Source organism: Malania oleifera, chromosome 3 (assembly GCF_029873635.1).
Source record: "Malania oleifera isolate guangnan ecotype guangnan chromosome 3, ASM2987363v1, whole genome shotgun sequence".
In the NCBI taxonomy this organism is placed as follows: domain Eukaryota; kingdom Viridiplantae; phylum Streptophyta; class Magnoliopsida; order Santalales; family Ximeniaceae; genus Malania; species Malania oleifera.
In genome coordinates, this window is record NC_080419.1 from 125,046,855 (window position 1) to 125,073,720 (window position 26,866).

Consider the following 26,866-nt stretch of genomic DNA (forward strand, 5'->3'; position numbering starts at 1 on the left):
AAGACATATGTTGTGAAGAAATAAAGAATCTCGAAGGAATTCAGTAAAATATATGTGTTGTGCCAAGAATTTCAAGTCAATTCACTATTCGTGTTTTGATCAAATGATAGATGGCCATCTTTGGCCGACCAGTTCCCTAAAAAAAAAAAAAAACCAAATATTGATTTACCAATTGTTAACCAAGTTGAGCTTGAATGTTAAACTAGTCTTTTCTTAAAAGCCAATTCACCAAAAAGTTAACCTGGGTTGGGTCTTCTAGCGTTTGGCAAGTCATGTGAGACAACAATGGGCTATTGAAATGATGGCAGACTATTTTTCTGCTACCCAAAAGAAATTCAAAGAAGAAAACTCTTGCAAGCCCTTTTGAGCTTGAAAAATTCATTTATTGATTAAACCCGTCAAAGGATCACACCCCACACTGGGGCAATTTTAAAGGATTAGTCCCAAATGAAGTCCAAACAAAAATGACAAAATCCCTTCATAAAAGAGAAAAACAAAGGGGAGCAGTAAAAGCAAATGGAAAGAGAAAGAAGAAAAAAGAAAGAAAAAGGGACATACTACGCATGTGATCCTTGACCAAATTACCCTCGATGAAAATGATGATTTTGAGCCCTATTTAACTCTTTCTTTCTTTAGCCTATAACCCCCTAGCCTACATTATGGTCCAAATGAAGTCTTGATCAGATTGGTATACATTGTTGTCTCTAATGATTTGTCAGACTCAATGACGAGTTTGAACTACGTAATGACCTGATCCTGAAAAGGTACGTAGGCAGCTTGTTTAAATAACAAGTTCGGTCAACATCTTGCAAAACGTCTCAACTCGAACTAGGGGCGTAAAACACTATTTGGGGTGGTATTTTTGAACCTTAGTTTTCCTTTTATTCTGAAAACCTGTATCCCTCAGCCTACGTTTCCTCCCGAGTCTTAAAGACCATCTTGAGATCAAAACATGAGTTTCACTTGACTAAACTAAAGGTAACGTTTAAATACGTGCAATTTCTAATGGTTTCACAGTAGGATGAAACAAAAGAAAAGAGATGGCCATCAATAAAGCTGGGACAGTCGAAGAAAAGATCAGCCATTCAGTTTGGTAAATTAACATCAATATCATATGACTTTTGAATACTGGTATGAATTTTTCTTGTAATAATATTGGAACATGGTAAAACATCTATTTTTGGGTGGTTGACCTTTTGGTTTCATAAGTTGATGTCATAATTGCATAATCATTCCTCATCTCAAAAAAAAAAAAAAAAAAAAGGATGGATAGTCAAAGAGTTTCGAAACCACTAGTATGCTTCTTATAGAGGAGGTCCCCATTGAGGAAATACGATGCACATAGAATCAGTCAATTTAACTGGGGCAAACGTCATGTCAGGCACCCCATTTTTACCCAAGCCCAATATTATTATTATTATTATTATTATTATTATTATTATTATTATTATTATTATTATTATTATTATTATTATTTTGCTATTATTATTATTATTATTATTACTATTACTTTGTTATTATTATTTTTACTATTATTACTATTATTATTAATAAAATTATTATTTTAAATATTATTATCACTTTATTATCATTATTATTTTTACTATCATTATTTATTATTTTTATTATCATTATTATTCATATTATTTATTATTATTATTATTAGTATTTTTATCTCTATTATTATTATTATTTATTTTTGGTATTATTAGTATTATTATTATTATTATTATTATTTTAAATATTATTATTATTATTATTATTATTATTATTATTATTATTATTATTATTATTATTATTATTATTACTTTGTTATTATTATTTTTACTATTATTACTATTATTATTAATAAAATTATTATTTTTAAATATTATTATCACTTTATTAAAATTATTATTTTTACTATCACTATTTATTATTTTTATTATCATTATTATTATTATTATTATTATTATTATTATTATTATTATTAGTATTTTTATCTCTATTATTATTATTATTATTATTATTATTATTATTATTTATTTTTGGTATTATTAGTATTATTATTATTTTGTCATTATTATTATTATTATTATTATTATTATTATTATTTAGACCCTAGGGTTTTAGAAAGGCCTTTAAAAAGGCTTTATGCACAGCAGGGGGCCAAGGGCACACGCAGCGCACAGCGCTGCTACTTCTTCTTCGTCTTCTTCTTCTTCCCTCATCCACCACCATTCCTCTCGACTCTCTCATTCCTCTTTTTTCTTTTTTCTTTTTTTTTTGGAGATGAGGAATGATTATGCAATTATGACATCAACTTGTGAAACCAAAAGGTCACCCACCCAAAAATAGATGTTTTACCATGTTCCAATAGCTATTACAAGAAAAATTCATACCAGTATTCAAAAGCCATATGATATTGATGTTAATTTACCAAACTGAATGGCTGATCTTTTCTTCGACTGTCCCAACTTTATCAATGACCACCTCTCTTCTTTTGTTTCATCCTGCTGTGAAACCATTAGAAATTTCACATATTTAAACGTTGCCTTTAGTTTAGTCAAGTTCAACTCATGTTTTGATCTCAAGATGGTCTTTAAGACTTGGGACGAAACGTAGGCTAAGGGATACCAGTTTTCAGAATAAAAGGGAAACTAAGGCTCAAAAATACCACCCCAAATAATGTTTTACGCCCCCAGTTCGAGTTGAGACGTTTTGCAAGATGTTGACCGAACTTGTTATTTAAACAAGCTGCTTACGTACCTTTTCAAGATCAGGTCATTACGTAATTCAAACTCGTCATTGAGTCTGACAAATCATTTGAGACAACAATGTATACCAATCTGGTCAGGACTTTCATTTGGACCGTAATGTAGGCTAATGGTACGGGTTGAAGAAAGAAAGATTTAAATAAGGCCCAAAATTTATCGATTTCATTAAGGGTAATTTGGTCAAAGATCACATATGTAGTATGTCCCATATTTTTCTTTCTTCTTCCTTTTCTTCTTTCTCTTTCCATTTGCTTTTACTGCTCCCCTTTGTTTTTCTCTTTTATGAAGGGATTTTGTCATTTTTGTTTGGACTTCATTTGGGACTAATCCTTTAAAATTGCCCCAGTGTGGGGTGTGATCCTTTGACGGGTTAATCAATAAATGAATTTTTCAGGCTCAAAAGGGCTTGCAAGAGATTTCTTCTTTGAATTTCTTTTTGGTAGCAGAAAAATGGCCTGCCATCATTTCGATAGCGCATTGTTGTCTCATATGACTTGCCAAACGCTAGAAGACGCAACCCAGGTTAACTTTTTGGTGAATTGGCTTTTAAGAAAAGACTAGTTTAACATTCAAACTCAACTTGGTTAACAATTGGTAAATCAAAATTTGGTTCTTTTATAGGAAAACTGGTCGATCAAAGATGGCCATCTGTCATTGGATCAAAACATGAATAGTGAATTGACTTGAAATTCTTGGCACAGCACATATATTTTACTGAATTCCTTCGAGGTTCTTTATTTCTTCACAACATCTGTCTTTATAGGGTGAGGAAAATTATTTTATCTTCTTCTGATTCTACCTCCCGTGTTTGGTTTTCAAAATTAACATCACTTTCTGACTTATGAATATTGGTATTATCATTTTCCTTATCTTTACACGAAACATAAGCAAACAAATTTTTGGTCAACTGAACTCAGGACACAAGTGATATGAGAAAATGCATAATTCAATTTATTGATGAAAGGGAAATTGTCCGAGACAATAGTGTCGATAGACTGCCAGAAGATAGGGAATTAAAATGACACCATCACATAAAACAAACTAGATAATCAAAAACTTGCCCCTTGTGTACTTTTGCTCCCTTTGGGCTCCTTACGAGAACTCTAGGATCCATAACTTGACATATTCTTTTGCTTGACCTCGGCTCCCAGTCTTTCGTACAACATATTAACCATTTCCTTCCCCGTGATTGGGTAGGGGATCACTCTGGATTCCTGGCTGCTTATCATCGAAGACTAACCAACCGGCATCCCTCAACGACTGTACCTTGTGTTTAAATGTCCAACAGCGGTCAATGGTGTGACCTGGAGAATTGGAGTGATACGCGCACGTAGCATCCGGGTCATACCATTGTGGTAGGGGGTGTCGTATGGCTCCTCCAGGGATGGTTGAAATGAGCCTTCTTTCGAGCAATTGAGGGAACAATTCCGAATAGGACATGGGAATTAGTTCCACCCTATTAGGACCATATCTCTGCGTCTGAACATTTTTCTGTGTGAGCGTATGCCCATAGGGAACAAACTGAGACCCTGTGCCTGTATGCGCTATCTGGTTAACAAGATTTCTTCTAAACCCTTGGTTATGACCTCTTTGGTATTGTCGCCCTTGAATCATATAAGTTTCATCATCCTTCTTCCTATTTGTCCATTTCTTGTCCGCACCGGTTTCTTCGCCAGTACTTCTAGCTTTTCCGACTTTAATGGCTGTTTCAATTCTCTCTCTGGTAGAAACAATGTCCATGAAGTCATGGGGGGTTTCTCCTAAGAGATGCCCAAAGTAGGGATCTTTCAATGTATTCACGAATAGGGAGATAGCCTCCCTATCTTCCACTGGAGGGCTCACTTGGATAGACATGTCCCTCCATCTCCATGCATATTCTCTGAATGTTTCATTAGGTTTCATTTGCATGCTTTGCAGGGTCATACGATCAGGTGCCATTTCAATCACATGGCGGTACTGAGCCATAAATGAATTTGCCACATCTTTCCAAGTACGGATTCGAGCTCGATTCTGCTGAATGTACCATCTGATAGCCGCTCTAGTCAAGCTATCTTGAAAGCAATGCATCATCAACCTCTCGTTATCAGTATGTGCAGCCATTTTTTGGCAATACAGGCGCAGTTGAGTTCGAGGACAATGAGTTCCATCAAAATTTTCAAAATCTGGTATTTTGAATTTCGGTGGCAGGGTGACCTTTGGCACGAGGCACGGGTCATTGGGATCTACAGAGTCGAATGTATTGAATCCCTCAATAGCTTTCAGGCGTTCCTCTAGTACGTCGTAACGATGTTCAATTTCAGATCTGTTCATCCCCATATCAGAAGTTACTAATGGGGAAGTTGCTGCTATTGGAAACCCTTGTGCTGACACATTAGGGATGAATAGAGGTATATTTGGCATTGGACCCCCCATGACTCCATGTGGTGGAATTGATGTTTGTTCATGATTTGGGGTGAACCCCGGAGGATGAGTAGGGTCTATATCTATTTCATAATCATTCTGTACCGCTTTTCCTTTGTTCATCAACAATTCCATAATTTTACTCATTTTTTCAATCAATTCTTCTTGTCCTTGTTCTATGCCCAGGACCCTGTTTTCTAGCTATTCGCTCATTTCTCTTGCCTTTCTTCGGGTATTGTACTGATGTGTAGTGGTCTCAATTATTGCTTTTTGCAACTCAAACAACTTCTTTCCTTGAGAGAGTTGTGGACCAAAACTTCCTTTTTAAAACTGAATGCATGATTATGTAAGGCATGAATGTGTGAGTATTTAATGCATGACCATGGGATGCAATAAATGTTTGTGCATGGATGTAACTAGTGCAATTACACATACAAATAGAGATATGACCATGCATGTGACCTATCGTGCATGATTATATGTGAAATTATGCATAAATGCATGGATGTAATGTAACCTAACTAACTACTTTGTCAGCATTCTAGGAAAAGTCCCACTAATGAGAGATTTCAAGATTAAGACAATCATTGATGGACCACAATTTCAATTCAATTCTTCCCTCAATCATTCTTTTCCTTGATGACGGTCCATGTACCTCAGATTCTATGAAGGGTCAAATTATGATCTGAGGTTGGGGTTGACCCAGGTTAGTAACCCACTGGATTTGTTCAATACGGGCTTGTGGACTTTAGTGTGCACTTGGGCCTCAAGTATATTAAAATATGGGCTTCAATATATTTCATGATGGGATCAGGCCCTAGTTTTAAAAGGACTTGAGCTTGGATTGTTTAGAAAATATTGGCTCGGATTTTTGGGTAATAGGGCCGAAGCCCATTTTTGAAAATCTAGGTTTGACCCTTTTTGAAAATCAAGTCTGGGCTATGTTTTTACTTAGGAAAAGGTCAGGCCTAGGTTGGTTTTTTTTCTTAAAAAAATTGGGTCCGAGTTATTTGAAAAGGGTTGGGCCGACCCATATTTTAAAATACTTGGCCCAAGTGCTTTATTTTTATTTTTTTGAAAGGATGGGTCATGGTCTCATTATTGGGCTTTTCCTAAATACTAGCTAAGTAGTATGTATGTCTAGAATGGATGCCAAATGCATGATATAATACAAAGTATCTCACAACACATATACAACATACTATACGTGGAGTAGGATGTGGCTCCTATCCCAACCCAGCGTAGGTATATATATACAGGGTTCTTCATGGCTCTATCCTAGTTAAGGAAGACTATAGACAAGTATGTGTGGGTAAGCTCTAATTCTTATATACAACAGGTTCCCAGCCTAAACCCTATCCTCACCCAATGGGCTCGGACAAAGTTCAAACTGAGCGGAGTGGTTCGCGCGCCCCCAAGGACCTTGTCCCATGAGGGTTAACGGTACTGTGCTCCTTTCTAATCCTAAAGGGTGAAGTCCGGGTAGAGGGCTAGTGAGAGTGTGTGAATTCAAATTTTAACTGAATCCCGCTATCCCCACATTTATTCACATGCTATTAAGAATATGGACACAAGATATCTACAATTAATATATTTATTCAAAAAAATATGGAAACACAATATTTACAATTAATATGTTTATTCAAAAAATTTGGAAACAAAAAATAAGGAAACAAAATATTTACGATTAGTATACAAAATATTTATAATTAATATGCTTATTCAAAATATCTACGATTAATATGCTTATTCAGAATATTTGGAAACAAAATATCTATAATTAATATTCAAAAAATTAGGAAACAAAATATTTTTAATTAATTAAGGTTATTTACAAATTATGGAAGTAAAATATTTACAATTAATTAAAGTTATTTACAAATTACAATATTCACAAAATAAGGAGTAATTAAAAGATTTATTAAATTCGAACTTGGGATAATTTCTAATTAATTAATGGCTTGACTCTCTAATGTCCCCAGCGGAGTAGCCAAGCTGTCGCGACGTCCCGGGAGCGCGTGTGCCCCGGGCGGCGAAATAAAAATCAATTTTAATTTTCAAAGAAAAACATGGAATGTCGGAGTCGCCACTAACCTTTAGTGTGGTTAGAACACGTGATTACTACCCCGTTAGGGGTAGAATAGGTCTACATTACCAGAGTTAGGTTCGGGAGTTCAGTTATGCGAGGGGAAGGTACAAGCACCCCTTACGCGCTCGTTCTTACGAACGGTACCTAATTAATTTAAAATTATCCCTAAGTTAATCTAATAAGTCTTTAAATTACTCCTTTTTATGAATTTATAAATACACATAATAAATAAATAAATATAATGTATACATATATATTCCCTTAGAGCTTAGGGTACGTGATGCCCGAAGGCTCATACCCCCACAATAAAATCATAGGGATAAAAATTAATAAAATATTTAAGAAAATACGCTCCCAAATTTTGAAAATCTAATAGTTTTTTTTTATAGGAAAATACTAATATGGGAAGTTTTGGATAATAAACATAATAATAAAGATAATAATAATAATAAACTAGAATATTAGAATACCACACAACATACTAATCAATATATACAATACAAACTAAAATACTAAACTAGCACAATACAAAATACTAAATATAAATACATAATTTTTACCAAGATTCTAAACCTACCACCATACCATAAAACTAAATATATAATATGAACTAACATACCATAATACATATAATCATAATGGTAATAATAAATATCTACAAATACTATAATAAATAACAAGTTACCATAATACTAAATATATAATATAATAGCATGATACCAAAACACCAAATGTATAGTATTAACTAAAATATTAAACTTACCATAATAAATAATACCTTATATATTAACATACTAAAAGTATCATAATAATAATAAATATATAGTATTACTTAAGACACTATATTAAAAGTTACCTAAATTACTAAATTAGATGTATGATGTTACTTATAAATCCTAAGTTGTTAAATACCTAATATAACTAACATTCTAGAATACATACACATACAATAATAGTCTTAAAATACCACATATACTACAACTAACCTACTAAAATCCTAACATGATATACAATATGATTAAAATTCTAAAATGCTAATGATATGATATAACTATAATTAAACATGAACCTTAGATGTCAACATATATACGATTACCTACATTTGGAACACAAACAAATACAACAAAACCTAAACAGGGGAAGTTAATATTAAACTAAATCAACAATATACTCCTTTCAACAATAATAGTTAATATATACACAAACTCTAGAGAAATCAATACACCACAAGAGGGGAATCCTAAAAATAAATATGGAAATAAATTTAATTTTATCAGAGAATGTTCAATAATATAGAAATACTAAAATTTGATATGCAATGATGTGGACAAAAATCAATGTACAATAATAAGACCAATAAAAATAGGAAAATAACTCAAACCCTAAAACAATACTTAAACATAAAATTATCAACCTTCTAAAAACATGAAAACTACCAAAGTCCTAAACAAACCTAGATATAAAATATGAAATGATTTAAATAATAGTCAGTCATAACCAAAATTGTGAACGAATTTAAATAACACAAATAAACTACAAGAAAAATGAAACCATATTAACATGATAAACCAAACCTTTAAAAACATAAATACTTAACATATAAAAAAAAATGTAAAATAATACTAAGACAATACAAATCGTTAAATAATACAACATCAATTAAAAATACATGCTAAATAATACAAAATCACTTACCGGCAATAGCCTAGAATTCTCACCACTGAACTACAGCCACAATATAACAACAATAATGTGAATACACAATATTACATAATAATATAACAATAATATATATATATATGAGGATATAACAAACACAAATATAATGCCCAAAAATATTACCTTTGGGGTAGGAGCCGTGTGTGTGTGTGTGTGTAGGTGCTGTGTGCGCCGGAGGATGTCCTGCTGATCTGGAGGACACTGGTACGTTGGCTGCCGGAGCGGTGAGGTCCAGAGGAGGTGGCCAGAGCTGTGCTTTCCGGCGGTGTGTCTGCTGGGCTCGACTCAGTCTGCTGTGGTCTGCTATGGGATGGAATAGCCGAGTTGGGAAGAGGGAAGTTGACGGCGATGGAGCAGTCGTGGACTACGGTGCTCGGATGGTGGTTCTCGGGTCTGCTGGTGAAGCAGCAGATTGGAGCTAGTAGCTGTGGTTGCAGCGGCTGTTGGATGTGGCCGAGAGGCAGAGAATGATGGAGATGTCGGAGGGTGCCCGTGGGGGAGATGGTCTGTGCACGAATCGGCGATGAGGGGCTGCCGGAATTGAAGCTGGGAGGATGATGATGGAGGTGTGGCTATGGCGTTTCGTCGGAGGAGCTGTAGGAGTTTGCTTGGTGGAATGAGGATGGGGAAGAGAGAACACTTTGGCAGAGAGAAGGAGGTGCAGCGGCTGTTGCCGCTTGGACAGAAAACCAGCGAGAGAAAGAAAAAAAAGGCTTAGGGTTTTTTTTTTTTTTCATTTTTGCTCGCTCCTGCTGCTGTGCGTGTGCAGCGCCCCCCCATTCTTGTGCGTGAGAAAGCCTATAAATAGGCTCCCCCACCCCAAAACCCTAAACCACATAAATATAATAATAATAATAATAATAATATTAATAATGATAATAATAGTAATCAATAACAATAATAATAATAATAATAATAATACTAATGAAAATTAATAATAATAATAATAAATAAAATAATAAAAATACTAATAATAATAATAAAATAATAATAATAATAATAAAAATACTAAAAATAATAATGATAATAATAATAAAAATAAAAAATAAGAAAAAAATAAAAATAAAAATAAATAAATAACGATAATAATAATTATAATAATAAAATAATAATAATAATAGAAATCAATAAAATAAAGATAAAATAATAATAGCAATAATAATAATTATAATAATAAATCAATAAAATAAAGATAAAAAATACTAATAATAATAATAAAATAATAATAATAATAACAATAATAATAGTAATAAAAATAATAATAATAATAATAATAGCAAAATAACAATAATATTAATAATAATAATAATAATAATAATAATAATAATAATAATAATAATAATAATAATAATCATATTGGGCCTGGGTAAAAATGAGGTGTCTACAGCTGCCCCTCTTTGTAGGTTTCGTCGCTTCAAAGTAAAAGTAGGAACTCTCCTAAGTTATTTGTAGCAACAAGTCTGCAAAGATAAAAGACGCTGATTTTGAACCAGGCCCAATGTAACAAAAAAGACCAAAATGATTTGTGAAAACCGATTTGCATGTATGCTTGAGAGCACATGAGAATGACTTGCGTCGAGTGTAGGAATCTGAGCTATAGTTTATGGAAGGTGACTCGCATCGGGTGTAGGAACCCGAGCTATAGTTAATTTAAGGTGACTCGCACCGGGTGTAGAAACCCAAGCTATAGTTCATGGAAGGTGACTCGCATCGGGTGTAGGACCCTGAGCTATAGTTCTCGGAAGGTGACTCGCACCGGGTGTTGGAACCCGAGCTATAGTTCAGGGAAGGTGACTCGCATCGGGTGTAGGAACCCGAGTTTAGTTCACGGAAAGTGACTCGCATCGGGTGTAGGAACCCGAGCTATAGTTCACGGAAGGTGACTCGCACCAGGTGTAAGAACCCGAGCCATAGTTCACGGATGGGGACTTGCATCGGGTGTAGGAACCCGAGCTATAGTTCATGGAAAGAGACTCGCATCGGGTGTAGGAACCCGTGCTATAGTATGAGGATGATGTGCATCGGGTGTAAGAACCTGAGCGCCGAAATATGAAGATGATGTGCATCAAGTGTAGGATCTTGAGAACTTTTCAGATGTAGGATTTCGAGAGTATAATGATTGCTCAAGTGTAAGATCTCGAGGCCTTCTTAGATGTAGGACTCTAAGAGTCTATTGATTGCTAGAGTGTAAGATCTCGAGGACTTCTCAGATGTAGGATTTTGAGAGTCTGTTGATTGCTCGAGTGTAGGATCTCGAGGACTTCTCAAATGTAGGATTCTGAGAGTTTTCTGATTGCTCGAGTGTAGGATCTCGAGGACTTATCAGATGTAGGATTCTGAGAGTTTGTTGATTGCTCGAGTGTAGGATCTCGAGGACTCCTCAGATATAGGATTTGAGAGTTTGCCAATTGCTCAAGTGTAGGATCTCGAGGACTTCTTAGATGTAGGATTCTAAGAGTCTGTTGATTACTATGTGTCCATGGTCCTCATGATCATGATATCTGTGTTAACGCCGCTGTACGGAGTGGTGTGAGATTGGATGGTTGATGTGGTTATTTTCAAGAAGTGTGCTGTTATTGCCCTTGGTGTACGGACTAGTCCGGGTAGACCCATCGGACCTACAGACTAGACTATTGACTTGACAGTGGTCGGCCAACCATTGTCAGGTCCCGCCTTCGGGCCACACAACCCAGTTATGTGGGGGTAATACATGATAACAACTAGCTAACCTACCAGGATGGTTTTTATGTTATTATTATTATTATGATATGAGATGAGAAATGTTTATGAAAATGCAGTATGTTCTGCCTTGTTTTGATATACATATGTTTTCCCAGATTTGATAAACAGTATTGAATATGTTATGTATGGTATATGTAGAACACGGTATACTCATGTTGCCACATACTAGTATTAGTTTATTTCCCTTACTAAGAGGTGTCTCACCCTTAAATCTTATTAACTTTTCAGGAGCCCCTAATAGGAGAGCGGGAAAAGCCCCGCTGGTCTAGAGTTGTTTATCTGCCCTCTGCGAAAGGTAAGTTTTTGGTAGGGACAGTTAGGTTTTTGTGGGGATTGTCCCTAGATTACATTTTTGGGATGTATATATGGAAATACAATGTTTGTAGTAACTCTGGTATATTGTGATATATGAAATGATGAGATGCATGAGATTGTATGTCTCCTGCTACTTAGGCTTCTGCTATATATATTTTGATGTATCCCTGGTACCCATGGGTTTAGGTGGATTGTGACCTGCTGAGTTGGAATGTGGGATGTGTGGTATTGATTTTATGATGATATTATTATAAAAAAAAATACGTGGAAAATGAGCGGGTCGTGACATGACCTACCCTCATTGGCTAAATTATTTTGGGTGTATCAGTTGTTCCCTCCTCAGTTTCAAATTTCTGGACGGAATTTTGAATAATTGCTTTGTATGCATCTTTCCCTTTAGAAGGTTTAATGCTCCCTCTTTTTTTTTTTTTTGTGGGCATGGTTTATCGAACGAGTTGCTGAACTGTTTTGCCGAGCTGTCTGAGTTGCTCAATGGAGGGAAATTGGCTGAAGTGTCTGAGCTGCTCCAATTCTCAGCGGCTACAAGATCAACCCCACCTGAGAACGCCGGAGGATTCATCTTCGTAAACTTTTCTATAGTGCACCCATGGCCTGTAGATGGACCACTCTGCTCCCTTGAGCTCCTAACGATCTCAACCATAACCTGTTGAGCCACGCTACGTAATACCGTGTTAGAGTCGGTCCCAGCTGCACCTGATGGTCCTGCTCCATCACTGCCACTTGCATAGGCACTACTTCCTCCTAGATCCATCCTAGAAATAACAAACACAACGTAGAAATTCTATGCTCATAATTTACTCACCTATCCTCACCACTTATCTCAACATTTTTAACTCACTTCTAATCCCCAGTCCTACATTCTAGGAATACAACCCGACAATAGCTTACTATGGTTTTCCTGAAATTGTCACCCTAGGAAAAACACAGAAACTACCACAGAAGTCCTGCTTCCAAACTGTAGAACAGCACCTCAAATCATTTCCTAAACTCTGGTATTGTTTCCGCTACATTCTAAAGTATACAAAACCTAGTAACCTAGGCTCTGTTACCAAATTGTGACGATCTACTTATTTTTCAAATTTTTTTATATATAATAATAATATCAATATCTCAAATCCCAGCTCAGCAGATCATAATCCACCTGGACCCGTGGGTACCAGAGATACATCAGAACACAAAACAGGAGCCTAAGCAGTTGGAAACATACAACCATATAAATCTCATTATACCATACATCACAATACTAGAGTAACTACAATCACTGTACACATATATATATAACACTCAACCCAAAAAGAAGTCTTAGGGTCATTTTCACAAAATATATCCAACCCTATCAAAATACTTACCCTTCTGCAAGGGTAGATCTACCGTACTAGATCAGCGGGGCTTTACCCGCTCTCCTATCAGGGGCTCCTGAAACGTTTATAAAATTTTGGGGCGAAAAACCTCTCAATAAGGGAAATAAACTAATATCAGTGTGTTACAACATGAGTATTCCGTGTTATACATATACCATGCAGAACATATTCAGTAACTGTTTTGTCAAATCTGGGAAAACATATATTTATATATATCATGTAAACATGGCAAAACATACTACATTTTCATGAATATATTTCATCTCATATAATAATAATAATAATAATAATAATAATAATAATAATAATAATAACACAAAAACATTCCCGGTAGATTAGCTGACTGTTGTCATGTATTACCCTGACATGACTGGGTTGTGTGCCATAAAGGCGAGACCTGACAATGGTTGGCCAACCACTGTCAAGTCAAAAGTACAGTCTATAAGTTTGATGGGTCTGCCAGACCTGGTCCATACACCAGGGGCGCTCACACACTTCTTAAAAACCACATCGACCATCCAATCTCACACCACTCCGTACAGCGGCATTAACACAGATATCATGATCATGAAGACCATGGACACATAGCAATGGTACCGTGCAAATGCTAGCCTATACCAAGTCAACCAGGTTCTGATATCATATAACATATACTGAAACTGTGATACATGGATATCTCATATTATTAATTATCAAATCAATCATATCATTTTGCCTATATACGTATGTCATGAAAATCATTGGCCCGAACGCCGGTATTACACATTTTATCATAGCTCGGTCCGTACACCGACAAATCATAGCACAGCACATACGATGGCAAATCACATTCATAACTCGGTCCATACACCGGTAAATCATATCATAGCACAGCCCATACGCTGGCAAATCACATCCATAGCACGACCTGTACGCCGGCAAAATATATCCATAGCTCAGCCCGTACGCTGGCAAATCATACACATAGCACGACCCGTATGTCGGCAAAATATATAAAAATCTCGGCCCATACACCGATTTTTCATTATAAAAATCCATATCATTAACACATTCCCAGAAACAGTATTTCATATTAATTACTACTCATGACACAATAAACAGATTTTTCATATATTCAACATATCATCATTTTCAATAGTATTTTCCCAAATATAAATCGTATATATGATTATATTTACTTTCCTAAAGTCAAATATTATATATATATACATACATTTCTTAAAAAGAACTAGCTTAGTTTATCCTCTTACCTGATTCTTGAAAAGCCCATAAGAAAATTTGTCCCGCACCTGCAGGGTTCCCCATTCAACACCCTGAAAACAGAATTTTTTAGAACTAAAGTTCAGTATTTCTACCCGTATAACACTTTCTACAACTGTCAAAAATCCAAACATTGAGTAGAAAATCTTACCATGGATTTGGGATGGTTTCCACTTCAATCCCACCGATGATCCGGTTTGGCAAACTTGCAGAGAACTTTCCTAGAAGTGTCATGATGGCTTCAGATCATCGAACCGGCGAAAATCCAGCCCGAAATCAAAGAGAGAAGGAGGAGGGACCGAAGGGTAGGAGAGAGAGAGGTGCTGCGCAAGAAATTTTGGCCAAAAATGAGTTTTAGTCCTATTTAAACTGTGGCCTTCATTGACGAGCCACGTCACCTCGTTGACGAGGTCAATACACAATTCGTTGACGAACTCTCCCCTTCGTTGACAAAATTCAGAAACTCCAAAATCATCCCCTCGGTATTTCCTCGTCGACGAGCCACGTCACCTCGTCGATGAGCCCAATTATATTTTCGTCGACGAATCCCATCCTCGTCAATGAGCTCCTGTTATACCCTTATCGACGAGTCCCTTGTATTTGTCGACGAGGAGTTGAAAAATTCCTCGGGATTTATCTTTTCCAAAATGCAATGTCGTCAACGAAGTCGACTGCCTCCTTCTATTTTCGGTTTCCATTTCCCTTTCTTTTATTATTTAAATACCATTATTCTTCGGATCATTACAGTAACCCTCCTTCGCCGGTGGAGAAGCCTTTACAAACCAGCTACTCACCAAGAGCTTTAATAATGGTGCTCATCTAGAGTCACCTTATGATGGCTCACAAAGAACCTCCCAATACAATAAATTTGAAAGTAAGTAGATACAATGTAGAATGCTCCTCTTTGAGCTAAATACACCAATATAAACCTCACACTATTCTCTCTTTGCAAATGGTGTGTAAACAAGAGTAAAGAGCAAGAGAGTTGGAGAGCATAAAGTGAAACCCTAGTATGAATGCACAATAAATGTTCTCAACAACCAAATTGCTTAACTATTTTGAAATAAATGCATAAGACCCATTTTAAAGGCCAAAGGGACGAGCTGAGCACTGGAGAGCCGTTGGGCACTAATTTACATAAGACAAATTGAAAACTAGACGTTTAAGCGCATTTAATGCAGTCTACAGCTTGACATTCATCGATGAGGTCATGACTTCGTCGAAGAGTCCCATTTGTACCTTCGTCGACAATGCCTTATATTCTTCAATGAACCATCAGTTCTGAATTTAAACGGGTCTCGATTTCTTTTCGTCGACTAGTACCCTGTGTACGTCGATGAACCACTACATTGTCTTCATCTCCGAATCACCTGTATTCGTCGACAAACCTGCTATGAACTTTTAGGTGGTCTCGATATCTTTTCGTCGACGAGTGCCTTGTGTACATCGACGAATCACTTATTGTATTCATCACCGAATCACCTGTATTCATTGACGAACCTGTTCTGAACTTTTAGGCGGTCTCGGTATATTTTTGTCGACGAGTACCCTATGTACGTTGACGATGTACCTTGTTACGTTCATTGACGAATCCCCTGTATTCGTCGATGAACCCTTTACTTATATTGGTTCAAAAATGTTCAGACTTTGGTTTATGTTAAAGTAAAGGTTTCATCATGTTCATAAATAATGTTTAATCCATTTTAAGATGTCTTGGGTTAATAAAATATGTTTGAAAGTTATTTAGACATCTTATGCAGTTTAATTGACTTGATATGCATGTGTGAGCCCAGTGTCTATGTTATAGCCTATCATGAACTAAATGGATATACAATTTGCCCATCTCTTGCTAATTACTTTTGAACAACACCATACATAAGGAATTACAATATCAACCTTCCTTACTCACACACACACACAACTCAAAGCTTGTGCTTGCTATGTAAGACCCATAAATGCTTTGGTTGAGTGGTTAAGTTTCGGATATGTTATATGTTGGACTTTGCTGATGGTCATTTTCTTTTTGCCGGTTTGATACATGTTTAACCTTTATGCTTGCTTTGGAATTTTCCTGTGTATCTGAATTGAACTAGAGGAAAAGTATTAATAACCTTAAAGAACTACTAATGAGTTGTTGTCATAAAAAAAAAAAGTTAGAATGAAAGCCCTTAGCCACTAGGACTAACACACACTATTCTAGATAGAAGTGTAGGGGGTCCCAACTGACTGTCTGCGTAAGGTTGAAGTAAGGGTGTCGGGCCTGCAACTTTTGCTGTGGATGCCTGCAGACATGCTTGCAGAGGATGTTATTTTTTTTAACTTTGTTTGGGATGATCACCCAGGCTTAGTTCAGTCTTCGGGCTGCACAACCCGTGCCATGGGAGAAGTAAATGACATGTTTGTCACATGAATTATTGTATATGTATATCTGTTAATTTATATGAATACGAATAATTATTAAGATAACTTCGATGGTTTACTAAGAAAGGTGAAAGTCCTAATAGCAGTAATGGAATTAGAGCAGAGGAAAGTTACTTGTGTGGGGGGGGGGTAATCTTCCTTATCCTCGACTAATTGTGTGTATGAGTGTAAAATAAGAATGATTTCATAAATATGTTTATCTATTTAGTGAATTGGTTATTTTCTGTACACTAAATGCATGCTGGTCACATACTGACATTAATTTAGTCTTTCTCTTACTGAACTGTGCCTCACTCATACTTTACAAACCGTTTTTTTAAGAAATCCTAGAGATCAGGTCTAGCAAGCTAAAGGAGTCGAGCTAGTGGTGTAAATTTATGTAGGTAGTGTGTATAGATAGAGATTTTATTTCTGTTTAGTTTTATGAGATGTAATTATGAGAAAATGGATTTATTTGTGTATAAAGGATATAACTCTGGTAATGGATTTTTAGAGATTGTATCTTTTATTTCCGTTGCATTTTATATGATGAGTTTGGTATCAGGTATACAAACATCATTAAAGTAGCACCCTAAGCCCATGTGGCGGGTCGGGGCATTACATGTCATTCTAATTAAATAAAAAAAAAAGGAACAAACTTTAATTTAAATTTAAAGCCCAATCAACAATTTATTGTATTTTTTTTTAAAAATTAAAAGATAATTTTTCCCCTTTATAATCGACTTTGTTTTTTTTTTTTTTGGGTCCCTAATATTGCAATATTATGGCATACATTTTTTATAAATTATTTTCATTTAATAAATTTATTTATAAAAACGTATATATATATATATATATATATATATATATATATATATTTTCTTGTACATTCATTAAAAAAATTGTCTTTAGATTATCACAATTAAGTTGTTATATTTAAATTTAATTTTAGAATTTAAATTTGTGTTGATTTTGCAGTACATTTTTCTATTGAATTTTACTTGATTTTATTTAAATTCAAATTTAGTATATCAAATTTGTACTTTCAAATATAATTTTTTTTTAATACATTAAGACTACTATTGTCATTGGTGAAACTGCAAACTCAAATTAATTAATTCTTAAAAATCTAAATATTTATATTCATAAATTACAACCTTCATCAATTTTAGAAAATATATATATATTTTTAAAAACCTGAATACAAGATTTCCTTGCACAATCTTTCATCTTTTTTATAAATATATTGTAGTCACTAATTATTGTAAAAATTTAATAATTGTAGCATTTATAGAAGCTTAGTAGATGTAAATGACACGAAAAACAAAATTTAGTATATATAAGTTTCCAAACTAACCCTCGAAAACATTAATAGTGCGAGCCCATAACATCACATGCCCACATGACATAATTAAAGAGTAGTAGACATCATGAGACTCATTTATATTCTGCTGTCTATTTATATCGCATGAACTCATAATTGTCACATGCCTTTGATATATACCTTGTAATAGTCATTATTTTAAAATTTCAATAGTCATAGCATTTATAAAAGCTTACTAGAAGTAAAATATATATAAAAAAAAATTAGTATATATAAGTTTCTGAATTAAACTTTGAAAATGTTAACTATACGAGCCCGTAGTATTATGTGTTCGTATGACACAATTAAAGAGGAGAACACAACATAAAACTCGTTTACATACATTTTTTCTAATCATATGAGTCCATAATGTCACTGATCTCTAATATGTAGCATTACTCATTTAACTCTAATTTGTTAAAACTCATTAATAATTATGTCATATGAGTCTGTAATGGTCATAAGCCTTTGATATACAACATTACTCATTAACCTCGATTTCACGATGTGTACTAAGGAGATTTTGAACTTATAATAATAGTTTGGACTCCAATTAAGTGAGATGTTTTTTATAATATTTTTTATAGGACAAATTCGTGAGATCGATAGGCAAAAGCAGACAATACCTTATTAGAGTTGAGTTTAAGACTGTTATATTTGGTATTAGAGCAACCCTAAGAGTACTATCATATGGATAGATTTTATATAAAGGTGTAAGCTACTTTGACGAGAGCATTAGAAATCAAATGAGAGAACATGTCACGATCATACATCAAATGTGTAATAAGTGGATCTTAACCTTATAAGGATGATTTAGGTTCTACACATGTTTTATATGACAAATCCATGGGATCACCAAAGTTGAAGGTCCAAGACTCTTTATACCTAGCTTGTTGCGCCTTGGTTGGATCAGGATCCGACCCGTGACCCAACCCCATCTATTAGCCAAATCCACGGTCAAGGGCACTATTGAGTGGTCATCGGACGATTAGAATCTAACGGATCGACCACATATATGAATTCTATTGGTTGGAATAAAAAAGTTTTGACTTTTTTTGTCTACAAATATCACCCGCTGTTTCCTGCGCTCGAGTCCATCTGATCCGAACTCTCCTCTCTTTCCCAACCCCTTCCGTTACCAAATCAAAAATGAAAAATTAATTTTTTTAGGAAAAAAATGATCGTTCAATTTTGAAGTTTCGGAAAATTGTTCTGGCTGAATCGTCTCTCTTTCACCAATTTCAAAGGGTTTTTTACGATCATTCAATCTGGATCATCCGAGATAGGCGCAAGTTTCAGTAAGTTTCCCCTAATTTTTATTCTTTGTTTTGTTGTAAATTGACGGAAATTTTGGAGCTTTAGGGTTTTTTTGTCTTCAAGAATTGCCAATAATTGCATATGCAGAGAGTGAATGATGAGTTGGACCGGTTTTTTGCGGTTCTGCATGATTTAAATCAAAATATTTAGCTGTAAATATTTATTTATGTTATTTTTTTGTTTTTCGTTTTTGTTTTTTTGGTGTTTTTTTTTTGGGGGGGGGGGGGTGGGTTTCTGTTGATGGATTAAAACATTTTGATTTTTGAAATTTTTTGTACTTGTTTGGTCTGTTTGGTTGCTGAGAAAGTTCGAAAAAGGGGAAATTTTTTTTTTATTTTGCTGAAAATATTGAAATTTTCACTCGTTGGAACATGAAAAAAACAGCAGTCCGTTTAACAGAGCTTTCTACAGTTCTAGGGTTTAAAAAAAAAAAAGTGGGGGAGGGGGGGCTAATCTCTGCTATTTTCCCCGTTGAGATGTTAAAATCACACAATTAGTTGATTAATTATTTATTTTGCCCCTTCTTGTGTGTCTGCCAGAAGCCAAATGATGAGCTCGCGGTAATATGAAATGCAATTTTTTGTTTTTTTCTTTTTTTGGGGGCCTGTTTGGTTGCTGAGAAAGTGCATGAGAAAGAAAAATATTTTCCATTTTGGCTGAAAATATTGAATTTTTCACTCGTTGAAACATGATAAATTAGTAGTCTAACGGTGCTTCCCACAGTTCTAGGGTTCTCTGAAAAAATGCTAGTCTATTATTTTTCTCCGCTAAGATGTTAAGGTTACACAATTAGTTGATTACTTATTTATTTTTCCCCTTCTTGTTTGTCTGTCAGAAGCCAAAATGCAGAGCTTGTTGTAATATGAAGTGGATTTTATGTTTAGTTTTTGAATAATTTTTGCTGGGTAATGTATGCATTAATCTTCTAATTTGTAAAACTGTAATTGTTGATTTGGCTCTTCTAGTTGGTTTGAAGTGGGGATTGTCAGAAATTTCTGAACTTTATTTTCTGTTTGGTTGCAAAAAGAAAAGATAAGATAATAGAAGAAATTACAATTGTGAATATGAACTACCCATATCCCTTTGGATCCTATTAGGGTGAAACGTCTGCTCGATTGTGGCTGGTGCTTGTACTTAGATTAATTGAGGTGAGTAATTCATCTCTTGGAAAATGGGTTATTTTTTTGTTGGAACTGGTTTTGTGTTTTTTGTTTGTAGAATTTCGTGAGGCATATGTTTATGCTGATATTTTTGGGTTGGGGTCAGAAATTTCTATGGGTTTGGAAAATTGCTGAAAATTTACCTGTGTTGCAGTGGATTTTGTGGTTGATGATGATGCTAATGGTGAGGTGGTGGGGAATTCTGTTGATGTGGAGGGCAGGTCTTGTGACGGAAATGAAATGGGAGCAAGTTCTGTTGAGGTCGCATTTCAACTGGGTGAGGATGAAAAAATAAAGCAGGATTTATCTGGAAGTGATTTTGGAGGAAATGAAATAGTTCCTGTAGATGAGCCCTATGTTGGTCAGGAATTTGAATCTGAAGCAGCTGCGCATGCATTTTATAATGCATATGCAACACGTGTGGGATTCATCATTCGAGTGAGCAAGCTTTCTCGATCGAGGCGTGACGGATCTGCTATTGGTCGGGCACTTGTTTGTAATAGAGAGGGTTTCAGAATGCCTGATAAGCGTGAAAAAATTGTTAGACAAAGAGCAGAGACGAGGGTGGGTTGCAGGGCAATGATTTTGGTAAGAAAAGTAAGTTCAGGAAAATGGGTTGTCACAAAATTCGTGAAGGAGCACACTCATGCTTTGACACCTGGCAAAGGCCGAAGAGATTTACTTTATGATCAATATCCGGTCAGTTCTTGTTTCATTGTTTGGTATTGCTTAGTACTACGCATTTTCTTCTGTTATATGATATAATATTCAATTGAGATGTTGGAAGGACTGTGCTAATCATTAGTTTTCTGAAGTTAGTTTTGGAAGAAGCATAACAATTTCAGTAACATTTGAAGAATTTTAGAAGAAGGTAAGAACATTATATTAGAATCATCAATCAATGGATAACAGTGCAAACATTTTTAGAATTTGTTCAAACCTGTATAATATATATATATTTTTTTGTAAATTTCCTTGTATTTTTTGGGTTAAACTTTAACATGAAAATACATTTTCGATGGAGGGATTTGTTGATTAGAAGTTGCCACCTTTTCCCTTCTGTTTCTTCCACCTCACAGATGGAGAAAAGTGTAAGAGAATTTCCTTCGTGAATTATCTTTATGACCTATATGACTTGCATCACTTGACAGTTCCAACTATGTGACTAGGGGGCCATCTCACCATGCCAATGTGGCCGTATCATTATCTGAAAAAACAAAGTGTATTAAAGTAAGAGTATTGCCTTTTTGTAGTGGCAAAGGGCAGGAGGTGGCCATCACCTACTTGTTTTTGGAAAAATAAAAATAATAATCAAACCCCTTAATTTTTAAAATATTTATAGCATTTTTAAAACAACTGACTTTTTGGTGGTTGGAGCTATGTTTAGAATCTGCAACTAAGTGACGACTTGGCTTATGAAGAAGTTCCACCAAATAATCCAAATGTTCTCAATGTTTAAAATGCTGCTCAAAAGCAACTGTTTTTGTGGCAGTCTTAACTTCAGTAACTTGTATTTTGCACTAGTGAGTCATGTTGGTTGTTCAGCCCTGGAACCACAACAGGACATCATTTATTGAATTGATCAAATCGTTTTAGCCTCTCTCTTTAACTACTAGCTGTTGCTGTTAAAGACACTTGTAAAACATTTTGCTTTGTGGCTGATATTTTTTGTGTGTGTGTGTGTGTGTGTGTATACACATACATACTCGGCATCATATACCATTGCTGCAAAGGCCTTCAGTTTTTCAGCTTGATGCCTTTGGCATGCTAGCCAAGCTGTGATTCCTTAAAAATTCATGTGTGGAATTGTTAGATTACCTATTGCCCTAAAAAAACTACACCTGTTAGGAATTGAGCCCAACAGTGTGGCAAACCAACACTCCAAATAAATTAATAAATTGTGATCCAATCTTGTGTCTGGAGAGGGGAAAGAATTGAAATTAAACAACTGTACAAATTATAAATATAGTGGTGACTGGTGAGAATTATAACAATCTTGATGAGGGGTGAGGATCACATACAAATCTTGAGACTTGAACCAAGACCATTTGGAACAGAACTTGTATTTTGTAGATGACCAAAATATCCTAAAAAATTAAGCTGTGAGGAATTGTGTCTGACAATGTACATTAAAATATCTAACAAAAATGCCTTTGTGGTAACTTTATTGATAACTAACTTCATGTACGCATTAGAAAATCCAAGCTTATGAACTTCATTTTTCACATTTGCTTTGGACATCTGGTTGGAGTATCAGGGAATAGGTTTTGGTTCAGTGTAGAAAGAATGGAAAAATGTGGTTTAGATCAACATGGCCTGAATTTTGTAACATTCAATATTACTAGATGGATATTTAAATTAGTTTATCCATTTTCTATGTAGTGGAATCAATCAAATCCACATAGAATTTGTGTGTGTGCACGTATTGTATGGAAAATTCACTTAAAAGAGACTCATGTTCCTCCTCATTATTATTATTTGTCATTGTCATTCCTACCATTGTTTATGTTGTTGTTGTTTTTCTTGTGTGGTACTGGTATCAATGGCGCTTGCAAAATCAACTTTGTTGTTTGTTTTCTTGCTTGTAAGAGAGCTCCGACTAGAAGCAGCTTTATTATTATATGTAATATTTTCAAATGATTTTCTTTATATAAATTAGTTTTCTTAATTAGGATAGCTTTTGGTGAATTAGCAATAATGTTGAGACGCACTGCATATGATGAGTACATTTACTTGTGATATCCAAGTGTGAGAATAGCGACCAGTTGACTTTTGTTTAGGCTTTCAATTAATATGTCACTCCCATTCAGTGTATATATTGGAAGCAATTAGGAGGGTGCACAGACAAACAAAAACCTCCTCAATATTATTATGCAGATAATTACTGGCATCTAATTATTTTTAAAGATTGCCGTCGTCTAATTTTAGTTATATTGTAGACCGAAGAATGGATTGATTGTCTGAGTGAGATTGATAGCAGTACACTAGGCCCAGTGTGCAAATTGGGGAAGGGTATTGCAAGGGGTTGATCTGTATAGTTTTGTCTGTTATGTATTATGTGCTGGATGGTTTTGTCTGGGAATTTGTAGCATTCATTTTAAAATGTATCTGTTTGATTTCAATGAGCCAGTTAAAATTTCTCATTGAAATTGAAGATCCTGTCTTGTTCCTTATATAGGAATTTAGATTTGATGCATCGCATTTTATTAGTTCAAATTGAATTTCTATTCTTTTGTGAGTTATTGTGTTGATATTTGACATTATATAGATCACTATTTCATTATTGCTTTTTGTTTGAGCTCGTCCTTCACAACCCAATATGAATTTGTTATATGAAATGTGAATTCATAATAAAATAAAGCAACTGATTTGACCCTTTATAGTTTATACAATACTATTATACCATCCAATATTTGATCAAAATAATTTATTATAAAACAACCAGTAAAAGTGTGTAGGGATGCCCCTGGGAATTCACTGTAGTTTGACATTTGAAGGACAAATCCCTCAGATGGGGTCACTGTGGAGTGGAGTCATCAGCTGTTCTGAGTGTAAAACTGGAAATCTCATTTTATAGAAATCCTAGAATGATGGTAAAGCCACAGATGTCATTTCAAAGAGTTGAGACCTTATAAGATTCATCTGGAATGGTGTAGATGACATGTAATCATTTGATTGATGTTTGTAATATTCAGTTAGCATGGTTTTATTTCCTTTGGATGTCCTTGATCACATCAACCATCTTCCTGTTGTCTTAAACTTTAACTGCCTTAATTATCATGGCAACTTTTCTCAGTTTAGCTCACTATTTTCTTGTCTCTCTTTTTTGTAGAATGAGCATGATAAGATACGGGAGCTATCTCAGCAGCTGGCCATTGAGAAAAAACGAGCTGCAACTTATAAAAGGCATCTGGAAACAGTTTTTGAGTACATTGAGGAGCACAACGAGAGTCTGTCAAAGAAAATCCAGCACATAGTAGACAGTGTGAGGGAAATGGAATCCAAGGATCAGCAGAGGCATAGATAAGTTTAGCTTAATTAGTGCCTTCTTGGTTTTCGTGGGAAAGGAAATTGAGAAATGGTATATAGAAAGCCGTTGGATGGGGCGTACGCATGGCTACGGTTGTAGTGTTGGCTTCCCATGTCAGTTTGCTAATTTTTGCGCTAGTTTTAGGTGATATTGTCAGCTTTACTGCTTGGGAAACATTTAGGCCAATGCGCAGCCTCGGGTTTGGCTCACTTCGCTGGCAAGAAACTGAGTCAGTCCTCATTTATTTCTTTGAGCCAATCGTTGCCTTCTCAACACAATGAAATTCGAGGGGCTTTTAGGTGTTCCAGGGAAGTTGAATCGTTCTGTTGTGGTTCTTGTAACTCTGAAAGATCCCATTTTGTTTCTCCATGGCATCTAAATGATTGTAATTTTTTCCCTGGTAATGGTTTGTTCGAAATTGGGTCGTTGTAATATCTTCAGAAATTTCCTAATCTTCTTTATTCTTCATCATAGCCTTTTTTTTTTTTTTTTCCCCCCCATAGCAAGATGACTCTGTTCAAGGGGAGAGAGATAATAGTAGCAATGACAATAGTGAACCTTTATCTAGTGCATTTGGGGAATGTTTTAGTTCGTGTTCTTTCCATTGCATTGATATTCCTTTTTTTTTTTTTGGCTAAGTGAAATATAGCCACAGGAGCACATGAAAATGATAACACGACCGAAATAGCAAAAAGGGTAACGACAGAAAAGAAAAGCAACCAGGTCGAAAAGGGAAATCAAACAGACCAAACCTGAAGACTCATAAGCCACCAGACAGGGTTGTTTATGGATCTCCCATTGCCATGGTTGATTGTGTTCTGTCAGGTTTATTTCTTGCATTGTCCAAATGGTTGAAAGATGTTTGGTTAAGCAAAATTCTGAACATGTTCTTGCATTTTGGGAATCAAAACCATCTGTCGACAAATGTGTTTCACGTGATTGTGTTTGAAAATGCAAAAGTATGTAATATAAGGAACACAAATTAATTTTGAAGTGCAAATTAGAGTGATAAATGATGTAACTATAAAAGCATTGAGTTTTGAATTATTGAAGTTAAGTTCGAGCTTAAGGTGTGCTTGTTCAACTAAATAACCTTTTAATATGGGGGCAATGTATGAGTTGGTGTATTAAATAAGTAAATTGGTAAGATGTCTGAACAATTGGTGGTAGGTTTTAATTTTCTTAAAAATGGTCTGATTGAATTAAACATTTTTTCATGCCTGACTCAATAAATTGTTTAAATGCATTTTTTTTTTCCATTTACACCATGGACATAAAAATGACAGAAATTCACGTGAATCAAATCTTATCCCCGCCCCCCACAATCATAGTCGTCGCCTATAGAGCACCTTTAATGAAAAATCTCCTTCAACTTGTGTGGGCTCGACAGTCTAGAATTGAGTGACTTAGTTTCGTAATTGGGTCTGTCAATGACATAGATCTAGCAATGTAGCAAAGTGGATCGAAGTTCGATAATGTATGGCGGACTAGGTAGATTATTTGGTAAGCAAATTCAATTCTATATTTGATTCAATAAAGTGGTAGTTCGGATCGAATAAACTATGGCAGTGAACGAATAATCCATTGTTCATAAGAATATACATACATGTATATATATATTCTGATTTAATGGATAACTTTGTAACATAATAATTGAAGTTGCATTTGAATTTATAATTTGATAAATTATGTAATATTTATTAAATAGAAAGCATAACTATTGTTAAAATAAAAGGTATAAATATTTTTAAAATTAATTTTTAATCAAATTGGCCATTGCATGCAATTGTAATATTTGAACAACCAATTGTAATCCATATTTGATTTATTTAACATGCAAATTGAATACGAGTAAGTTTAAGCGAACTGGATTCGGTACGGATTAACTGAGTTTTATTCATTTGGTCAGGTTAAGCCCGATTCGGCAGTCTAA

General features: G+C 34.9%; 1 protein-coding gene across 1 annotated transcript; it reads left to right on the forward strand.

Moving 5' to 3' along the window:
• Positions 1-19,465: 19,465 nt before the first annotated feature.
• Positions 19,466-25,524, forward strand: LOC131150980 (protein FAR1-RELATED SEQUENCE 5-like). The gene is made up of 3 exons (XM_058102109.1): positions 19,466-19,724; positions 21,058-21,602; positions 24,736-25,524. Coding segments are annotated over exons 1-3 (741 nt in total). The 5' UTR covers positions 19,466-19,723; the 3' UTR covers positions 24,931-25,524.
• The last annotated feature ends 1,342 nt before the right edge of the window (positions 25,525-26,866 follow it).

What these genes read in the sequence shown, in the direction of transcription:
- LOC131150980 (XM_058102109.1), top strand. An exon ending in TACTTTATGATCAATATCCG is followed by an intron (nt 21,603 to 24,735) that starts GTCAGTTCTTGT and finishes TCTTTTTTGTAG; the next exon opens with AATGAGCATGATAAGATACG.